The sequence below is a fragment of the Chamaea fasciata genome, unplaced genomic scaffold, assembly GCF_029207755.1.
Source record: "Chamaea fasciata isolate MVZ Bird 193981 ecotype frontalis unplaced genomic scaffold, bChaFas1.0.hap1 SCAF_5, whole genome shotgun sequence".
NCBI lineage: Eukaryota > Metazoa > Chordata > Aves > Passeriformes > Sylviidae > Chamaea > Chamaea fasciata.
This window is the reverse complement of record NW_027094090.1, coordinates 71,454,227-71,476,903: the sequence shown is the minus strand read 5'-3', so window position 1 is coordinate 71,476,903 and position 22,677 is coordinate 71,454,227. Positions and strand designations below refer to the sequence as shown.

Here is a 22,677-nt window from a genome sequence, read left to right as displayed (position 1 = left end):
TACAAAGACCTGGGAATACAGCCAGGCACTGCTCCTCTCTTTCTAGGTGTAAGGGAGCCCTTAATTGAACCTTTTCTCATTATAACCTATTTAGCCCTGCTGAGTGCAAGGGTCAGGGCTGTTCCTGCACTATTCCTCTGCTTCCTGAGTGGGAACGTTTTGAATGTTCTGGTCAGAATTAACTCCACATCCTGTCTTTTCCAGATGAGGCAAACAGGCTAAATCACTGAACAAGACAATCCACAGGCTTCTCAGGGAGGCTGTGCCATAACTTGGAGTCACAGACTAATCCCTTTGAAAGCTTTTTCAACTTCCCTGAAATTTACTGCACTTACAGTTTGGAAATAAAAAAAAATCCGGCCAGGATTTGTTGCTCCCTTCTGGATTATATAAACAGACAGGGAAAGGTACATAACTCATGCATTGACCTGAAGCTTCTTCATTTTTTTCAAATCTCCCAAGGAAAAGAAAGCACAATGAACCTTACATATAGTATGAATATAGCTGGTTCCATTTTTGTGTTCATTTTTTTCTTTAATGAAGAAACTCTGTCCCAAAACAACCTTCACGTCCCAAATTTTCTTTCAGGAAATGCTTTTCTGCTTCATTACAACTGTCCCAACAAACTGCACTTTACAATTCTGGTGATGATCATAGCTTATGTGGGTGACTCGTGCATGCAGAGAGAAGCAGTTAATCAGATGTATAAAATGAGTTTCCTTTTTCTGATAAATGTCATTTCAGAGGGAAGTGTCCCAATATATTTGTATCATCAAAGCATTGGACAGTGAATCAAGTTTGTGAGGATACAGATGTGGGAAGATATTTTATTATCTGTTCCACAGTATGAGCCTATGTTCAGGATTTTCCATCGTTCAGAAATGGGATCCAAAACACAGAACTTTTTCTTTCTTGGACTTGCTTTTGGCAATAAGGAGGATAAGCTAGATTATCTCTAGTAAAATCTATTTTTCTTTAATGTAATATTCTACAAGAGGTGTATCAAACCATGTTCATTATGCTTTTGAGCATTTGATTTTTTTCTGCAACTGGAAAAGTCTTCATGTTCTAAAAAAGGAGAATTTTATGAGAAGTTTGAATTTCCTTGGAAGTATTATCAAAAAGCACACATATGTGAATTCAACCTATGCTTTGAAAATCATGAAATATCTTTCTTACAAAAAACACCAATTCCTTTGAAGAATTTCTCTCCCATATAAATAAAAACTGCTAATTAAAAATGAGTTGTATAAAAATATTCAAAATTCTGTGCCATATTGTTGCAGGATGTTTTCTTCTCTTTACATGTCCAGCATAGTTATTTGAAGACAGGATACACATATTAGAATTAAAAAAAAAAACCTCACTGCAAGATGTTTCACATAATAAATCCTATTTTACCAGAACAATAAAAAAGAATTTGTAAACATTTCAACAGTCAGCATTTCTCCCAGTTCACAACTAGGAAATCTCAGATATGTTTCTGTAAAGAGCATGCTGTCAGCTCCTCTTAATTTGCTTGCTATTTCAAGAATGGATGGCATGTTTCAGTGTTTCGTCAACAAAAATGTTTTGTTTTTAATCACTGAGCATAACATTTCAGGGGTGCTTATTATAAAATTAACAAACAAAACACAAGGAAATGAGATGTTTGCTGTACATAGTCCAAGACCTTCACCAAATACAGATACAGACAGGGTGTTGGTCAGCTATGAAGACCATTACTTATGAAAAATTTACATTACAAGGAGATAGATATAAGCAAAGTTTATACTTTTATACATAATGGAAACTGAAAATGTATCTCCAAATTCTAATCTATATCCTTAAATATAGAACTCTGTATTGTATTACAGCATTCAGTTAGATACCAGTCATGATTAGGGAGGTTAGATATTTTTTTGAGGGGGAGATGGTAACTGGTCTTGTGATGTTTGCCCAGCTGAAAGCAAACTGATATCACCAGAAGCTTTGCTGTGTTTGGGAATTGAGGATATCAGATTTGGTTCTGCAATGAAGTTTTACTTTATTTTACATCATGAGAAGAGAGAGAAAAATCTCACCTTATGCCTCCGTCTCTCCCCCAAAAAAGCTAACAAAAAGCTTCATGGGAAAGATTTCCTGGTTTTGAACGGGTGAATGCCATACATTGCTTTCATAGGGATCATTCTAATACTCAATAGGAAACAAATATTTATGACCCAATGCCAAGAGGACATCTCCAGGTTACTTTTAATAAGAATGAAATGAATAAGCAAACTAGTCTGGTGAGATAGCCCTGTCTTGTAGAAGTTGTCTTATTCCCTGTAAACAAGGTTGTTGTGAACTAACAATAACACAATCAGGATTTTTTTTTTTTTTAAATAATGTGAAGAAAGAAATGAAATAATTATTTTCAAGTTTTCACACAAGTTCGGGGCTAGGGGCACCCTTCTGCAGAGTCACTAACATCCTTGTTAAATTCATATTATCAGCAGTGGGTTGGTATCAGCTCCCACAAGAAAAGAACTGTAACTCTGACCCTTTGACACTGCAGAAAGGTCATGGTGGAACCACCGGGGTGGCATTTAGATGTTGTTCTTTCAGCATCTTTAATTGGTTGGATACTCTTTACTCCTTTTTGTGACATAGTTTCATTTCATGCAGCTCAGGGAAATTACGTGTGTTTTTCATCTCCAGGGTGATGAAGAGGCCAGCCTGGGCCTGCCCATCAGTCCTTTCATGGACCGCTCTGCTCCTCAGCTGGCACACCTCCAGGAATCCTTCATCACTCACATCGTGGGGCCACTCTGCAACTCCTATGACTCAGCGGGGCTGATGCCAGGAAAATGGATAGAAGACAGCGATGAATCAGGAGACACTGATGAGCAAGAAGAGGAAGAAACAGCAGAAATGGAAACTTGTGAAAACGCCGAATCCAGTAAGTGGTTGACACTTCCATTTCCCAACGAAACAGGTTCCATGTTGTGACCAAAACACCAAGCAGAGGCTGTGAGATGGCCAGGTTAAACGTGGGCTTCCTCCAGAGTGACAGTGAGTCAGTCCTTGCTGTCCTTGGTGAAGCTGTGGCCACTTACACTGTTAATGGAGATGCTCCACCGTTTCAGGACCAGTGTGTTCATATCTACCACTTATTTCTACCTTAGTTGGGGTTTCTGGTAATGGATTATCTGTCTGTGTATGAGGGCTTTCTAGACTCTTTCAGCACTGGTGTTAATAGACTGCAAGAATTTCAGTTTGAAAAAGGATGTCTGGGAGAAGATTTTTCAAGGAAAATACTCATCATTCCCATGAGTTAATATGATATACAGGAATAATAGAATGAGGGTCTGAAATTCTGATGCAGTAAAAGAGTTTTTAACAACGGAATCATTTTAATGTAAATCTCCTCAAGGTAACATGGAGAAGAGTGGGAAGAGAGTTGGCACTGAGCATTGCTGTGTTGTGTGCTGGGAGCTGCATCACTTGGCTAATCAGTAACTAAAGCTCTTATACTCCTTTCTCTCCTCTAGAAAGGCAACTTTGACAATATTTGCTGTACTGAGATGGAAGTTTTTTACCCTGAAAGGAGATTTGAGGAACTTGTGGAAAGTGATTTTTAAGAAAAAATACTTCAACAGTAGACCACTTTCTTCTATCAGTTTAATTCTGCATTAACTTTTTCTTTCTTTCATGTTCTTTCTCCCTCTGAATTTCCTATTGTTCCTTTATTTCCCTCTTCTGAGTCATCTTTCTCTGTCTCTCCTGTATCCAGAAGTTTTAGGAAACAGCAGCCTTAAGTGCACTCATCATAAATATCAATGCATAGTTTTTTCCCTCACTTTTTTTGTTCTTTCCCACAAACTTTCATGCCCTGCCTAAGTATCATCCCCGTTTTCTGTTGGGAAAGCTGAGAAAGATTTGATGAGTGCAGTAAGTCACATATGGATGTGGAACTAAAATCTGTCTCCTGGTGTGCAGAATTAACCTTTTATCTCTAGTAAGATCCAGAAGTAAAGAGTTTGTATTTAAGAAATCATTGCTGTTTTTCAAGCACTCGCACATATTTTAAGTTTTTAGCATATTCACATGCACAAAAAAATCTCGTAAACATCAATTAATATAACGCACACGGGTTAATTTAGCACCTTATGATCTATCAGTTCTGTAATAGGCAGAGCCACATGTTTGTGGCAGATTGGCCTTTATAGAAGTGCCTGCTAGGAGGAAATGTATGCAAATGGTAATTAACACAGACCCCAAAGCCTGAGACTGATACTGCTGTATTAAAAAAAAAAAAAAAAAAAAAAAAAAAGATGAAGGATGTTCTCATATATCCATGGAGTGTCTAAACTTCCTATGAAATCCTTATTTTCCTTTCATCTAATATCTCTATTCACTCCTCTTCTGTATCACTGTTAGTGGAGTCAAACAATGCTGTTTTCAGGTTAAAGCACTGATCGCTATTAACCCTTTTCACATTGCAGACTGATTTTAGTGATCTTCTGTTTTCTTTTTTACATTCTACCCTGTTACAGTAGCTTAGTATTCAGCCCGGTGTTTTTAGACTATGGTTTTTCAAAACTTGAAAACCGAATGTATCAGAAGTTTTGAAATATTCAACAAATTCTTTCTACTTTTTCTGTACCAAATGGGGTCTGCTCCTTGTTCATACTAATGTGTGGCAAATTGTTTTCTTCCAGTTCCCATAATTCTCTGTGACTGGGGATCTTCCTCAGGATTCTGTGATATCTTTTGTGTCAATATAGGAGCCTCTAGTTCCTTAGAAATGTGTACCTGTGATCAACATAATTTTGGACTTTCTAAACTTTCTCAGTGAAACAATAAAAGGTTGAGATGTCACATGCACAGACACTGAGACTGGCGTAGATGTTGGTAAAAATCTTTTGATGAAAATGCCTTTTAGGCAGGTAGAAATATAATTGTGGCAGTAAACACTTCATCTAGGTCCTGATAATTCACTGAAGCAGTTAAGATAAATTTAAGGGTTATTACCTTAAATAGGCTTAAGTTTTTGTTGTTGTTTTTTTTCTTTTACTGTACAGCAGCATGTACTTTCCCTGAAGTAAAGTACAAGAATTAAACAGACTCAGTCTTTAGTGATTCAGACAAATTTTAACTCCACAGCAAGTGTCTGCAGAGAGCAACAAGATGTGGGGTCACCTGGGAAACCCAGGAGAGAATGTCCTGCTGTAGCATTGGCAGGATAGAGTCTTCTTATTAGTGCTAAACCTGAAGGTTTCCTACCGGGAACCAAGGGCCCTCTAATGAAGGATTGAATTGGATTTGGTCTATGCTCAGTGAAAAGCTCTTTGTTTCCAGTTCAAAAGCTTCAGGGGCTAAACATTTTGGATCCTGACACAGACATACTTTAGGCAACCTGCAAATACTAATCCACGCAAATTTATTTGGTACAAAACATTCCTCTACGTCACCTTCTTTAAAGAAAAAACAGCATTTGTCTTTGGAGGGGTTTTATTATTTCAGTTCTGTGACTGCTGTTGGCACTGTTAATGACCAAGAAAATTTTTCAAACTTTGTATTGCTAAGGAGTTAACAATCTGTGTTGGACAGACTATATTGACAGGAAAAAAAAAAAAAAACACCCTTCAGACAGCAAAGCACTTGTAATGTCAGCTGTGTCAGGAGCCATGAGAACCACCAGGGACAAAAACACTTTATAGGCTGAGAGCAGGGGACTGGTGCCGCAAAACCAAACAGAAGCAAGCTCGCTGATAGTATTTGGCTGTATGAGTACTCTTTGAGTGCTCAGGCTGGTGCCAAAGTAACATTATGGTTAAGCTTCAAGGTCACCTCCACTGCCATGGTGGAACCATAGATGACTTTGAAAATGGAACATAGGGAAACAAAATCAGGATTTATATTTTTTCCTAGGACAATCAGCAGGGATCTGTTGGGGGTGAGGAGGGCACAGAATTTATTGTGTTTTGATCAGACTCTTTAAGAACTTGACAGAAAATGAACAGAAAGAGCTCAGCAACATGTTTTATGCATAATCATTCAAAGACTAGATACCACTGTGAGCAGCAGAGTCATGCACAACGTGCAACCTTGGGATGGGGTGAAGCGTGGGCTCAAACTATGCAGGAAACCAGTTTGCTTTCCCTGAGATCTGGAGAGGCACAGCTTTCTGAATTTTAGCACTGTTTAAATTTTTGGGTTTAAAAATCTGTCGTAGTACACTCTGTCTGCTTCCTATGCCTTCAGTCACTTTTCCTTCTCCAACAGTGACCAGTACATTAATGTCACGTGGTGTTTTACAGGAAAGAAGAAGTTCAAGAGGAGGAAAATCTACTGTCAGATCACTCAGCACCTGCTTCAGAACCATAAGATGTGGCAGAAAGTGATTGAGGATGAGGAGAGGTTAGCTGGGTCAGAGAAGCAAGGCACGGAGCAATCCCCACTGCACCAATCTTCAGAACAAATCCAGGCCATCAGGGAAGAGGAGGAGGAGAAAGGGAAGGCCAAGAAGGATGAAGAGGAGAACACAACTGTAGAACCAAACCAATGACAATATTTACAGCAGTATTTTAAGACAGATTGACTCGTGCACAGACTCTTTCTCAAGCCAGCACAGCATTTAGACACAACACTGTAGAAGTATGGGATAATGCGCCTACAGCTGTTAATTTGTTTCTCTTTCCTTTTTATGGTGAGGTACATTGTTTAAACTCCTATGCTCAAGGAAGCTTTCACACTGCAACACCGGCTTTACAGACTTTCTTTGAACAGATTTGGGGGTGGGTGGAATTATATAAATATATATATATATAAATATATATATATATATATATATAGCCAGGGTTATTGGCTGCACACTTCAGCAAAATACATTTAATGATATATTATGGTCACTGTGATATTTACAGGAGAAAGTTATCTAAGGAAATGCTGCTTCTGAAGCACATTTGCAGTTAACAGTAAGGTACCAGTTAAGTAGCTTTTGCTCTTAATGCTGAGGGATAAAAGTTCCAAAGCTTTACGTGAATGCTGATATATCCTGCCAACACATATGTGTGAGTGAGGGGGTGTTTGCAAGTGTGAGTGGATGTGAGGAAACACAGCGTGGTCTGAGTTCTTACCACTCTAGCTGTAGCGCATGTCCCAGCGTACCACAACAAACAGAAGGCCAGAATTTGAGAGAATTCGTGCCTGCAAGGGAACAATTTTGAGGAGCTTTGCTTTCCCGTAGCCCGCCAACCCCAGTTTGTACTCCAGCTGTGGGCAGCAGTGGCCCAGGCTGCTGCTCTGGCCCTGCCCAGCTGTGCTGGCACCACGTCCTCCTCCTCCTCCTCCTCCTCAGCACCTCCTGGACTTGCTGGCAAAAGGGATATACCAGGAGGGCTATTCCCAAAGTGGGAACTGCATGGCACAGCAATCTCTTCCCCTGGAGATGCCCTCCCTGTGGTTCTGCGGGCATGAAGGGCTGTGTGGGGTCAGCACGCGCGCTTGGGCAGGAGCAAACGGGGAGCTGCAGGCACTCTGTCCTCTTCTGTCCTCACCCCCTGCCCTACCCTCTGGGCATCAACGACCAAATGCATCATTTAAGAACAAAGCTAAACTGTTGTGAGAGAAAGCAAAGGGAGCGTGGGGGCCATGGCCTTCCCCAGAAAAAGGCAAAGGGTGCATCAGGAGCTGCATGGGGGACAGGTGCCAGTCCTGCATGGGCCAGCAACCACTCACATGAGCTTCAGAGAACTTGGGTTTTCAGTGTGAGGTGCTGGATGGGAGCAGTTTGTTGCTGGTATTCTGCTTAGAAGCAGCATGTTTGATCCCACCATTATACTTTTTTCCTTCTTTCTTTCTTCTTTTTTTTTTTTTTTTTTTTTTTTTTTTTTTTGAGAGGGAGAAAGAAAAAGATCAAGCCTGTAAGAACAGCCGATCTTTGTTGTTGTTGTTGTTGTTGTTTTGTTCATTTGTTTTCTCTATTGTTTATGCTGTGAGCCAAATGTCTATTTAAAAGGTTGGGTATTCACTTTCAATATTTTATTTCATGGTATATTTGTCAATGATTAGCTATCTAGATGTAAATATGGAAAAATTTTTATGGGTTCCTGTAGATAATTATATCTTTGAGAGAAAAAAGAAAAAGAAAAAAAGGGAAAAGTTGTTTTGTAAAGATAATTTTTTAAAAAATAAATACAAAAACATTTTTATAGCCATTTCCAAACCCCACAAATAAGTCTTGAGTAATTTGTATAGACCCTTCTGGGAAACCAGTGGTCTACAGGATCAAGGCTTTAGAATATTAACGCTCTTGGGGACTGGCAGCACCAACTAGTACCCCACAATTTAGAGACTTGTTCCCACAGACAGAGTTATATATATATATAACCTTCAGTATCTCTCAAAAATCCTTTGACTATGTATGCTTTTTCTACTTTGGTTCTGCAGCCCACTACCAAGAAGAGGGCTGCTTGTGAGGGTAAGATTCCTTGTGAAAGGTAGAGTTTGTAGAAGTCCTTTCTGTATTAAGTTTCTGTAATTGCACCCATCACTTTTTGCTGTTGTTACACATTCACCAAATTTCGTGATCCTGTTGACACCTCCCCAAAATGTTGGAAAACATTCTCTATCAAAGCCAATCACCTGTTGTTATCACTTCAGAGTTCCTTCTTGCTTTGTGTTTCTGTCAGAATGAGGTTTTGCTTAAAAGAGGATTTGGGGTTTTTACTGGTTGCATTTGCCTGATATTGCCCTATCCTACTCTTACCTGTAGAAAATGTGTTTGCCTTTCAGCAGAGTTACTGGAGAAGGGTTCTGAATGCTCCTATCAGCAGGAAGATTTAGGGAGTGTTTTCCAATGAAATCAGGAAAGCAAAGATCCAAATCCCACTGCTATTTTAAAGGGAAGGGACATAGCAGAATTCATTCGAAAGAAAAGAGTTGTCTCCAAGATCTCAGCAAGTCTCCACCAATTCCAGCTTGCATTGTTTTCATATCTCTTCAGTCACTTTGATCATATTATTTGGGCTTTTCTTGTACAAGTGATATGCATACCTTATAATATGAGAAGGATTTATTATGCCTCATTCTGTCCTTGAAAAATTAAACTTACAGAGATGCTTTAATATGTCACATCTCCAAGCACTTCTTTCTTCATTTTCAGTGCATAATCACTGCTACTGGATTTTAATACTGGGTTTTATATTGCCTTTGTTGGAAGATGAAAAAACTCTATTGCAGCAAGTGTTAGTGGGTGCCCAGTTCATAGGATTACGAAGAAACATTCAAGAATGAGGCAAAATCCTGTAAGTAGGGTTTCACATATTCCTTTAAACTGGCATACATAGGGTTGAAGAGAACTAAGAATAACTAAGAAAACTTACCTAAAAATATACTGAAATGAAACCATTATACTGTTCTAGTTGGTTTTTGGTTGCCCTTAGGTAAAATTAGTGTCAGCTTCTAATTTGTTTTTCTGCATTGCCAAGGCAGCTGTTAGAAGTTGATACAGCATTGCTACCCAAGCCTGTTCGTGGGAACAGTCATTGAACTGGACCTTTATGGTGAAGAAACTGCTGACAGACTTAAAATGAGAATGACTGTTGAAAGAAATTCCAGTGAAGAAGCTGAAGTAGCTGCGAGTGCTCAGCTTGGTAAGAGGTGACTTTTTTTTCCCCACTCCAAATAGTTAGTAATCTAATTTCTGAAGATGGTCCCTCCTTATGAATCTGATTCTCAGTCTCTGAAGTGCATGTCTGGCAGGCAATGATCAGGAAATCTCCAGGTTGTCTTAGATATAACACAAAAGAAAATACCAGAGATATTTTATCTCAAGAATGTGAAAACTTTTTTTTTTTTTTGTGCTTTGGGGTTCATAGATAATGAATTAGGTAATTTATGGGGGCTTTATAATACTTTCTAGTCCAAAGGATGCAAAACTTTTCCACCTGCATTTACAACAGCCTTTTGGAGGCAGATCTTGAAGGGTTTCCACTTTGTGTAGTCCTTTGGTGTTGCAAGCACCAAATAAACCACAGCCCGTGATAATATTTTAGGAAGGAAAAACAAATAAAAGAAAATTAATTGTTTTCAATCAGCAAAATGCTCATGTTTTAGGTGGGATTTTTACAATGTTGATATGAATTCCTGGTATATACCATATGTAAAGCAACATGTAAAGAAAGTAACCCCCACTTAAACAGTGTTTTGCAGTGGCAAACCCAAAGTACTTTAGTTTTCTGTTCTTTAGAAACAGGAAGAGAAAGGCTAGATAATTTTTTCCATTTGGATATTTTGTTTTTCTCACTTTAATGGCACTTGCTGTCTGATCCTGTTCTCCTCTAGTCTAGAAGTTTGCCTGAAATACGAGGCTTTTGCACTCCCTGCAGCTCCCAGTGCAGCGACAGGACGACTCTGTGTGTCACATAACAATCACATGTAAACACTTTTGTCTTTATATTGGCACTTTTGTTGGTAGCCATATGGTGTTTAGCATGGAATGTAACTTCTCTCATTATTCTTGCGTTGCAGAGGGAACACCTAGAGGTACAGTGTGAAAGCCCCAAACTATTTAATTACCTTTTCTTCTAGGAGGCGTGTAAGACTTTAGCTTCTAAGAAACCAAAAATGGTGTGTCTAAAAACAATAGTTTCCCTCGTGTTCAAAGAGCTATAGTTTACCATGTTCTATATTTATGTTCTAATTTTAAAATCTTGGGTTTTTTTAGCTAATGTGCAGAGCATTTTGACACTTGTCTCTGAAAATCATCTACTTCCTCCAGCAGGAAGACGGTGTTTGATGAGATGTTGCAATCTGTGCATCAGGAGTTGCAACAATCTAGGGCAAAGGGATTTTACTGTGCTCTTGGCAGGATTTTGGATGGCCTTCATCTGTGAATGAAATCTTTCATACAAAGCTGTGTGTCACCAAAGGCCTCCCCGGTGACATCGTGCAGGGTGCTGGTTCTCATAGCAAACATGGTATTGTGGCAGGAAAGGGTAGATGTAGTTCCCAGGGTAGATGTAATTTGAGAATGCTTTTGTTAATAATGCAAGGATAGTTTTTCATCAGTTTTTATTCTGACATCATGTGTGAACTTCTCTCTGCATTGTCATTAGCCTAAAGATGGATTTAGGGCTTTACCATTAGTGTACCACTGTTAGAATTCCTTAAGATCCTGGTGGTCTGAATCTGCAAGAAAATTAAGGCTACAGAGGTTCAAATAGTTGCTTTTAAAGGTACCATTTGGCATCTGAGCAAATTGTGCTCCCAAGTCCCATTCTCTATCCATTCCATGCTGGACATTAAGTTCATTTGTTTTCTTTAAAAAATTCTAAATTTCTGTCTGCTTTTTTGCTAGAATTTTTTTTTCTGAAATTCTGGCCCCATCTTTCTTCAGAAATTCCCTGGAAAGTGGAATGCAGTGTGAAGAAGGCAAGCATCTTGCCAAATTGAGCATCAGTCAGTGGCAGAACCTGTAGGGACTCTGTGTGGGCATCCAGTGCTGCTGATCTGTGAGCTGAGAAGGTGTGGGGTAGCTGTCAGCAACCTGAGCCTAGCTAGACTTGGAATCCTAGAGAATTTTGTCAGTTTTCAAAATGAACCCTAAGCATTTTTGAAAGCTTACCCATAAGTCTAATGCAGCAAAAGGTTTGTGGTTGGTCCTGGCTGTTGATGAAGTATTTGTGCGAAGTATTCCTAACTCCTGTCACGATCGAGATGTTCCAGCACTGCGTGTTTGAGGAAAGAAGGTTTCAGTTTAAGGATGAGAAGTTGCTGAGTGTCCCAGGGCCTCATGGGCAGAAGGTCAGACAAAAGCATGTTCCCAGAGTGAAGAATACACCTCTCTGCAGGCACTAAGGGTTGCCTGCTCTCCCCAGCCTCAGCCCTGGATGTTGGCATTACAACTTGGCTATTCCTCAGCTGACAGCTCAGACCTGGGGTAATCAGTCCTTGAGCTGATGGGGCTGTACAGATGCAGGAAGGAAGTCAAACTAGCATTTTGTGGGGAAGAGAAAAGGAAATCATAGTGCAGCATCAAACAGATTTTATAAAACAAAATTTATTTTCCATTTCTTCCTAAAGCAAATGTAACCCTGCTGAAATGAAGTAAACGTACAGTTTCTGGGAGTTCAGTTGCTGTTTGATGTTGCAATATTAGTCAAAATTACAGCAGCGTTAAAGAGAAGATAATTACTCCCATTAATTAGAGTGGGGGAATCTTTTTCTTATTTTTCAGTGAATCAACAAGTAAGAATGCCCAGGGATCTTGCAGAAAAATACATGTTAAGTGATTTTGAACGGATGAAATAATAAGAGAAATTAGGTGACAGCTGTCTTAAGACACATTGGAAGAGCTTGCAAAATTATTGACTATTGGAGTCAAACTTTGATTTAGAGCAAAAATAGCACCAGTACTTCTGAGAGCAATTTATTATGATAAATCTTTCTTTGAATTTCGTCACTTTCTTTTAGCAAAACAGCATTCCTCTGCAGGTAAATCAAAGCAGGGTTTAGCCCCTGCTGTGGGAGTTATTGAGTTATTGAGTGTTGGAGGGAGCAGTGTGAGAATTATTCTCAATTTACAACCTAATCATGATTCATTCAGAGGCCATTAGTGGGATTTTCCTGGCAGGCAGGTGTACTTTTGATGAAAAATGCACCACACCACCTCAGCAGGATGCAGATGTCACCTGAGTGAGCACCTGCCTGAGCTTTTGGGACAATGCAAGCTCCTCGGGAGCCTGGGAACAGAACAGCGCTGGTGTATTTCTGGAGAGTTCATTTTCAAAATGACAAAAGGGGGCAGGAGCTCGAGCCAGTTCACAATACTTTGATAAGCACTGTGCAGTCTGAAACCCTGCAGTGTCACTTGAGGTGCATGCAGACATTCCCCCAAGTGCTTGCTCGTGTAAAACTGCTGGTGAGTTCAGGTCAAACCAACTGGCCTTGGATGTGGTCTGTCAGGCAGAAGGATGTAGTAAATCAAGAAGAATTTTTGACTCAAGTTGTTTAATTCTCCTTCATTAAGGAAAACTTTGCTTGGTGCAAGAGGAGTTTTAAAAAAAAAAAAATTGTTTGAGCTTTTCAGGTCGCTGGTCTGTGCCAGAGGTTCCTTGCTTCCCAAGCTGTGTGTGTAGTATGTCTGAGATGTGGGAATGGGGCAGCAGAGGAGAATTGTCCTGCCCTGGATGCCACGGGGAGTCTTTGTGCTCCAGGGAGCACCACAGAAATCTGCAGATGTGGAAAGAGGTGTATCTGAGCAGTGAATTAGTTGGGAAAACACAAATATTTCTGTTTTCTGTGTGGAAGCATAAGAGCAGGGACTCTGCCACAGCTGCAGGCCATGTGTCCTTTTATGACTGAATTCTCTCGTTCTGAGGCAAAACCATAGAAATCAGATCAAATAATAGCTCATTTTCAATGCTGTCTTCCTCTACTGCAGCGAATGCTTAGAAACAATTGATGTGAATTAGCAACTGCTCTTTGCTTTTAAGTATTTATTTAAAGGAATTGGGAGGTCTTGGTGTTGCTTTTTTTTTCTCCTCTGACCCTAGTCATTTCCCCCCCATGCTTTCCTAAAAAAAAAAATGATAAAAAATTTCTGTGATCTGGTCAGAGAGAAAACAGTGAGGGGTTTGCCATGTGTGTACATACTGCTTTAGGTAGAAAGCCTGCTAAAGTCTGTTAAAGCTGACTTTCCTTTTCAAAATTCCTGCCTGACCCTGAAACACAACAAAAACCTGTATTTGAATGCAAAATGTTGATTAGTAAGTGTGTGTAAACCTTGATGCAGTACTGCAGGTGGTGTCCCAAAAGATCAAAGGCAACCTGAATAACTGCTATGTGATGTTGATGATATCTTTAATATTTCAACCATGTCAGCGTACTTTTGGTCATTGCTTTTCTCAAGTTAAGTCTTCTTCTCTTAAATAATCAATATCAGATGTTTGCATGATGGAAAGTAATTTAAGTTCACTTCTTAAAAAGCCGTGATTCATACTGTCGGTTACGTTTGTATAACAGATTAACATTTTCACTGATGGGTGGCAGTTTTTTTTTTTCTTTTTAGTGCTTTTGATAGAAGAACATCTAGGATATTTTCCAACAAAAACATTTTTTCACCTTTGCCTTCCAGTTGTGGAAGAAATACCTTCCAAAAATAATTCTTTTCCAATACAGTTTGGCCTGTCTAGGTAACAATATGCAACTATATATATCGTGTAGAAGACGTGACTGAAAAAATTAAAAATCCCATTTTGGTAAAGCAATCAAGAAATTAACCTAGCAAGATTACAACCCTTTCTAAATTAGAATCTTGGGTGTGCCAATATAATTGAAGCACTTGACCCCCACCAGACTTGCAGGCCAAATGATACAAATTTTTTATTTTAAAATTGACAACTGGCCGGACAAAGTTCTTTTCAGGAAACTTCAGGAATTACTGAGAAATTTGGTCATCTCACATCCTATCCTGGCCTGAGACCTTGGGTTGAAATTATTTAATGATGCTTATTCAGGCTCAGCTATAGTAGCAAGTTTCCACAAATCACTCGTGTACTAGAAATTTAATCCCTCCTTGATTTTTTTTCACTTCAAAAGGTGAGAAAAAGGTGGAGGGGGTGTAATTTTATACGGCTCTATTTGAAAAGGGTTTTGTGTACCTTTATAATTCTTTTGAAGCAATATTTTAAAAAATAACTGCCAGCCAAAGTGGCAATGCAGAAAAGTGCCATCTTGTTTAGGATTTGTACACGCCAGTTTTTAACACAGTGTTCTTTTCACTAAGTACTACATACGTTAATTTATATTTATATATTGTCAATATTGTTGTAACCAAGCTTCTCCTTTCTAAACACTTCAGGAACAAGGCCTTGTATTTTTAGGTGATTTTCATAAACAGAATAATTCTTTTCCTTTCACTAGTATCTTGCACTCGATACATGTAGCAATACTTAATATATTCTCTTCACAAGTATTTGTTAAGTGATTTAGTTAATGGCTGATAAATGTTTTGTACAAAATAGATTCTGTACAGGAAAAAAAATCTTTTAGATAAACATTATTTATTTTTACTGTTTTGTAAGTTAGACACTATAATGAAGCTCCTTTTTGCCAGAATTACTGGAAGTGCCTCTTGGTAAAATGTATTATACAGTAAATATGTATTCAAAATTATTAGAAATACTTGTCACAAAATGAACAATGTGGATGTTGCAATGTGAAGACAAATGTACAACATAAATATAATTCTGTGGTATCCTGTTGGCTGTGTTTTGTTTTCCTTTATTGAACAAAATTGCTTTCGGTGCCCAGTTTCAAGTTTAGGTGTCAGACTACAGATGACTTGTACCCTCTTTAGACTCTGATTCAAATCCAGTGAAAGCTTGTATGTACTGAATTACCATTTTAGCTGCCAGCCCTGCTTGGTATGTGTTACTGCCCCAAGGTCATGTTTATTGGTATCCGATTTCCTGAGACTTTTACCTGAATTCTGCACTTTGGTTCAGATTACTAATAAATCCCATGTTAAATACTTTGTGACTCAACCGATCTGTGGAAAGCCTCATCATAACCGTTCTTCTTTAATGATGACCAGTATTCCAGCATCCATCATCAGTGTACTACTCAATCCAATGAATATGGACCATACAGACTGAATGTGGTCAGTATTACATGGCAGCATTCAGCCACAGCAATGCAGAGTGACTGATGCTTCCAGAGAAAAATGAAATGTGTTACCTTAACAGTTTCCCATATTAATCATAGAAGTAATCTGTTAAAGTGGAACATCGGTGAGTGAAATCAATTTTCTTGCCATTATATTGGTAAGTATGCTGTCATTTTTCAGTGTAAAATTTTACTAGTCTTTTATGTGGGCTAGAATTGACATCTAGCTACTGTCTTTGCTCACTGTTTTTAATTTCAAAAAAGTATCTCACAGCTGTCAAAAATTTTACCCATTTTTAAAGTTTTCCTACCTACTTTTATCAAAGACCTAGAGAGCTCTTCAGCTAATTGATTTGAAGTGGTTGCATAATAATTGCCTAGATCCACCATGTGTTCAAAGCCTCTTTTCCCATAAGTGAAAAATTAACAGATTTTAAAATCCTCAGGAGTATCAGCCACATATCTGGCTGTCAGCTTTCAAATTGTTCCCAGTTTATTTGTCCTCTGGCTAAAATTCTGAATGGAAAAAATGTTAAGGAAATTTACACCAGGCAGTGCTTAGGAAGACATAAGTCAGGATCATTGCCAGTAGGAAAGTAAAATATGTTTGTACCTATTCCATGGGAACTGCTTCTAAGACAGCAGCTGGTCTGTCCCAAACACTTAATATCTCAGTAGCTTGTAATTATTTGATGCTAAAATTCTAAGAGAGGAATGCAACCGGAGTAGCAAAGGAAAACTTTTCCTACTCACCCCAAAGAGCAGGGGCTACCAAGGTAAAGAATGCACTTGTCTGAAAATCACCGAACTCTCTCTTTGAGCTCTTCAAACAGCGAGAGGTTCCCATGGGAAGAGATGAGCAATAAAACACAGGGCAGAAGCAGTGAATCTGCTAATGAGACCACACAGGAGCCTGCCTCTCCTGGGGTTCTGCTAAAACATAAAGGAGGCCATGACGCACAGCCTCTAGCAGCTCAATTAAATGTTGCATTTTCCAGGTGTTCAAATTACTCTCAATTGCTTGGGCAAATCCAGTTGCCTAAAAGCACTTGAAGTGTTTCACTACAAGCACAGTTCTCAGAGAGCTCTTGGTGTTTTGTTTAGCAATGCTTTGTTTTAATGTGTCTTCAATTATCTCACCTAAACCCTGTGGAAATCAACCCAATGCCACCAGGGACTGCCCAGATATTGTCAGTGATTAATGCAGGGATGGAAGAGCAAACAGCTTTGACTGTAACTTGGGTAGCTTGCAGGTGCTACCCTGGCTGATGGGGTTTGTAGATCTGGGGTTGCCATCTCACACCGTCCAAGGGGGAATTTTTAACCACACTGGATTCCCAGGCACCTGGCATGCTGCAGTGGAAGCTGTGAAAACTAACTACTTTGTTAGACGGCTTCACTGCCAAGAACCTTGCAATAATTCATGAGAAAACGAGCAAGTTTCAAGTTTAACTGGACGTTCTGATGGCTCATGTCACGCCCGATGTGGATTACTAGTTATAATCACTAAACAACCTGGGATAGACACAGGCATAATGGTTTGGAAGCCTGATATAGATAAAAGGTTGCTGCAGCACCTGCTTGCTCTTCAGCCAGGAAATACACAGCAGAAGATTCCTGTTCCATCTGCACAGTGACTTCATTTAATGTGCCTTTTGTTGTTGTCGCTGATGAATTACTTCCCTTCACAATCCTTTGCACATGGTGATGGTTTATTACTGTTCTTGCCAAAGGCATCATATTCTACAAATTCAACACCTTCAATGTAATCAGCTCTTCTGCTCAATTATTTGTACCTTCTCTTTCTACATTTCTAGGCAAAATCTTTGGGCTTAGAGCTACTTCAAAGAACTTATCTTCATTAAGTGCTATGGGACTTTTTTAAGATTAATGGTATTAATCTCTGGTAGCTGGACAAGTTCCAGTTTCTCTTATTACATCTTTATACACAGAAATTCCCCCCAAACCTCCAGTGAGTTCAAATGCTTCCTGCCTTGAAGAATGTCACGTCACTGGATTTCTCATTCATCCTGTTGGTTGCACTCCCTCAGAAAGAAGTTTCACAGGGCCATCTGGGACCTTTGCAAAGTGCGATGCTGTATAAAAATACATAGTAGTTCTTTTCTACTTTCTCATTAAAACCTGTCTGGCTCATTTGAGTTGGGGTGGGCGAGAAGGAGGGAGGTGTGGAGGGTGAGTTGGTTGGTTTTTTTACTGACCATTCAGGAAGGGAAACCTCTGAGCCATTTTACCTGATCAGCCACCTTCTGCGAGTGCTTTCAAGGTAAAGCACAGCCATTGACCACACTCCTAAACACTGCCTCAGGTACCCAGCACCGATAGCATACACAAAAAATATGATACTCTTCTGTGGTCAGGGTGCAGTAAAGAAAGGCCTTTACTGCCATTCCTGCTTTTGCAAATTTTTCTTTCTGATGTTTCATGCAAGGCGCTGAAAATGTAAATATCAGGAATAATTTGATGAGTGCCTCAGAGTAAAGAGACTATTCAGTAGGACCTTCGTGTATCCTAATAACGAGAATTTAGACAGGTTCAAAATGTAATTAGAACATTTTTCTATTGCTTTGCTGTCCTTTGGTAGGAAAACTCTTCTTTGAGGATAGATCTGTAAGTCCATAGTTGGACAAGAAATTCCACAAGGCTGAAATTCCCCCAGCAATCCCCAAGAGCTTCTTAAAGCCAAAGTGTATTATTTGTCTCTGGTTCTTTGATGTGGAATAGGCACCCAAGGTTTGTTCTGGCAGTGGGTTTCCTACTCATTTATATTCTTACCAAGCCTGTTCCTAGGACAGGCAACAAAAAGAGGAGGGAAATTAATGTCGAGAAATTAATAATCCGTAGCAGTAGAGTAGCATAAATAAAGCAATTAAAATTTTATAGGCAGTGAAACTAGGATGCCTTATTAGCTAACTGCAAATGTCTTCCCTCTTTCTACCTGTCATTGACTGAAAGTAATTACAGTTACAGCAACTGCTGTCGTGACTGGCTCTCCTCTGGGTCAGTCCAGATACAGAGTGGCTCAGGGTTGGAGCATTTACATGTTAGCAAAAATAAAATATTAAAAGAGCATTTGGCCAAGTCTCAATGAGAGTAGTTGAAGACTCATTCCACCAAGAGTTTGTGGATGACTTCGCTTTGCAGCACAATATTAAGGGTTGCAAATGTATTCTCTATTGGACTACAGGAATCACTTAAATTCAGATTTTGAGGCGGTGTGGTATATCCTAATCCTGTTTATGCCTTTTGGTTTGCTTTTTTTAACGAGCATTTTCCTTCTAGCAGTTGAAAATGCATTCTGTTGGAATACCTTTTTTTTTCTGGTGTCTTTTAGAAAGGAAAACATTTCATGTTTCTAAAGACTGGCCCACAAACCTGCTGTGTTGTCAGTATAATGGTGGGCCTAAGTATGAAGATCACACTTGTCACAGCTATTCACTCTGGCTAGACAAGACTTTGTAAGTGTAATTACCTTAACCTGTGCTTTTGAAATGAAGGTGGTCTGGCTTCTAATTTCGTGTAACTAATACAAAGTGGGAATGTATAGAAATCAGACCTGAAGGAACAAGCTTCAGTCTGGTTCTTTGTCCTGTAGCTGCTTCAAGGGCTTTGTTCCAATCACAGAATATATAAGTAGGCAATTTCTTTTAGGACTATAGGAAAGCAAAACCTTTCTTGTCTGGTTGATTGTCTAGCAAGCTTCCAGTGGGTTTTGTGTCATTGTGCTGTGGGAGGCACTGAAAAGTGACAAGCAAGAGGTGTCATGTCCAGTATTAAAACTGGCAGTGATTTGTTTTTCATGTCTCAGTCCTTGGTAGTGGATTATGGTAGGCAATATACTGCATTGCTTTCCATGTGACATCCATGGCCTGCAAGGCCTGGAAGACTAAGAAATTCATACCTGGATGAGACTTTCTTTTCTGTCGGGTTAATTTAGTGAATTTTAGAGAGGATCCAGTATTAACTTACTCTGAGCATCTTGTAAAGCATTGTGGAGGACATAAGTATGGTCATTTCTGAGGAATTGCAATAATTAGTTCATAAACAAATGGTGACACTCCTCTGGATGTGTAAGAAAAATTTCTGTAATGGAAAATGCCTCCCCTGAGTGGTTCTGGGAAGTTCCAGTCAAGATATCAACACCTATATAAAATCAGAAAAGGCTCTGTAAGGAAATTTCAGTAAAAGACTAGCTGTGGTAAAAACCTGATACTGAGATTTTACAATGAACCAAAAATCCAGGAAAGATGAGAGGATTGCACTAAATCTTGTGGGTCTTGTTCTTCAAAGCACTGCTGCTTTCTAAAGGACATAAAACCAGCCTGTAGGTATTTTTCTGTAAGTGTGGAGGACAAGACTGGTGGTTATCAATACAATCTGTAGCATAATGGGGTGTTGGAAGACTGCGGGATTAAGGGATTTTTATAACAAATTTACGAATCTGATAATGAAACTCCCCTTATTTTAAAGGACAGTGTGGTAAAGGTTACCAGTGGCAGAGTAAGTGGAATTTGTGTCAGAAATCTTTGAAAGCAACAAGGTCAGCAGTGAAGATTAAAGGTCATGCAAAACTAGTACAGATCCAGTATTGTGTAAAGCCAGTTTTCCTAATAATTGTACGAAATGGCCTGGAAGCTGTTCTCTTAAAGAGGCTGAAAGAGCTCATAATCACTAAGTCTCCTAATCACTAATTACTGTGGCCTATTAGGCACCCTGATATCTCTTAGAAAAGGGGAAAATAGATTTCCAAGTTTCCAAACCAAAGAAGGATACAAGACACTTTAAAGTACAAAATGTGAATTAAGTGCAGTGTAATAAAATTCCAGCCACAGTAAGAACCCAAAGTGAAGAAATAACAAAGGAAAGGATAATAATTTGTATTAAATCTGGGAGAGCAGAAGCCTACTCTGTGTTTGGCTGTGTGAATGAGGTTTTAGCTGCCATGGGAACCTGCTGTACTGCAGAGGGTGGGAGGGAATAAGAAAGGAAAAGGAAGAAGAATTTTTAACTTTAATACCTTTTCTGTTTATATAATCAAAGCTGTCAGGGTAGCAGAAGATGGGATTTACAGCCTCTCTCAGCTCAACAAACTACAGTGGGAGCTAGTCAAGTGCTTCACTTTTACCCAAACTTGCAAATAAATGTTTCAGCAGCTGTGACCTTGTGGCAGGAAAAACTCAGGGTGGGAATGAAGTCTTCAAAATTTTCCTTTTCTTTCCTTGTGGCAAAGGACTTGACCGACTGTCCCATGCAATTCTGTGCTCCCCCTTAATGGATCTTTTTCATTCTGGTTTCTGTGGGGTTTTTTTCATGTTGATAGGGACATTGCCCTGTGGATTTTGGGGAGCAGGGCATATTGGGCATAACAGGAAGGACTAGGGACTGGATAAGAAGTCTTTGTGAATCACCTGTTCACCCTCCAGCCTGTCTTCTATCACACATTCCCCATTTTCTTTTTTTTCCCAAGTACATTCCCCCTTGAATTCTTTTGTTTCCTGGAATTAAGCAATTAATAAGATCAGAGTTTTGGTGTTTTTCCTCTCCACAAAGCTTTGTCACGTGCCTCATCAAACTTACAGCAACTTGCAAAGAAAAATACCCCCTGGGAGCTGTTTAAATGCTCTTTGTGATTCCCATCTAGGGCGCCCAGCATCTTTGCGTTGCTGGTGTGCCCAGCGTCCTGGAATTGATAGGAGGGGACAGAGGAAGAAAAACCTGAGGAGGTGGGGGAGGAGGATGAGGGGAAGACAAACAGCAAATGCTCAGGCAAAGCAAGAGACAAAACAAGTTCCCCCACCCCCATTCTTTTTCTTTCTCTACCTCCAGTATAAGATGTACATCCGCAGACAGGGTCATTTCTAAGAGGAAGTTTTCCCCTCCAATTTTTCCCCCTTCTAAGCTGGGACCAGTGCCTGTGCATGCAAGCGTGGGTATGCATAAGCAGTGGAGGAAGCTTACCTATGAAAACTAGTAGGCACTGTCTCTGGAGATTCCTGCTGCCAGGTAAGACTTTGGTTTTTTTCTTCTCTTTGTTGCTTCACTTTTCTTAGAGGATGTCTTTTAGCTGGGTTCATGGGTGAAGAGTCTTCTGCGTCCACCCAGTCCTGCAAAGTGCAGCTCCTGTGCCTGTGGGCTGACACACAGCAAAGGCATGGCTAAGGAGGCTTACTGCAGAGCGGAGGAGTTTCCAGATGGGGGAAGGATGTTTTCTCATTGCCTGGAGTTTGGATGAGTGAAGGGGCACTTCAGGAACTGCCTGGAGGTGTCTCAGCCTGCTGAATGCATGCTGAGGGACAGGTCTGTCCCTGGACCTGACCATCAGGCACAGGACCACATGCCAACCCTCAGGAGAGTGTGTGCCATTGCCACCCAAGCTGTGTCACAGGTGAGCTTCTGGGCGTGCTTTTGGTGGGGTGGAAAGCAGAGCCACCAGAGAGGGCTCCCACACCCCAGGCAGCTGGAGCCAGGGATGGGAGGAGGGGTCTGAGCCCTAGCTGTGACCCCAGGAGAGAGTCAGGGACAAGGTGTGAGCTGTCCTTCAGGCAGAGTGTCCTTCAGGTGTGATTGAAGCACAGCTGCAGTGCTGCAGTGGATGCTCATAAACTCTCCAGAAGGGACAGGTGCAGAGAGGCAGTGGGGTAGTGCTGCAGTGGATGCTCATAAACTCTCCAGAAGGGACAGGTGCAGAGAGGCAGTGGGGTAGTCCTTTACATTAGGAAGAGTTTTGATTTTCTAGAGCTTAATAACAGTGCCAACAGGGACAACTGTTTATGGGTAGGAGTCAGTGGAAAGGCCAGCAAGGCAGATGTCATGGTGGGAGTCTGCAGCACAGCAGAGAAAGTGAGGTCTGCGAGGTCCAGGAGGTTCCTGCTGTGCATGGAAGAAAACTGCCTGACACCGCTGGTGACAGAGCCCATGAGGGCAGGCGTCCCACTGGACCTGTTTGTGAACAGAGAAGGACTGGCAAGTGATGTGGCATTTGCAGGCTGTCTAGGGCACAGTGATCATGAAATGAAAGAGATT

General features: G+C 40.1%; 1 protein-coding gene across 4 annotated transcripts in view; it reads left to right on the top strand.

Moving 5' to 3' along the window:
- PDE3A (phosphodiesterase 3A) overlaps positions 1–15,511 on the top strand; it is a 225,572-nt gene extending 210,061 nt beyond the window's left edge. For all 4 annotated transcript variants that reach the window (XM_066184421.1, XM_066184422.1, XM_066184423.1 and 1 more), the window contains exons 15-16: positions 2,680–2,920; positions 6,285–15,511. In XM_066184421.1, coding sequence (XP_066040518.1) covers positions 2,680–2,920; positions 6,285–6,532 — 489 coding nt within the window. In that variant the 3' untranslated portion in view covers positions 6,533–15,511. The remainder of the gene's footprint in view (positions 1–2,679; positions 2,921–6,284) is intronic.
- The last annotated feature ends 7,166 nt before the right edge of the window (positions 15,512–22,677 follow it).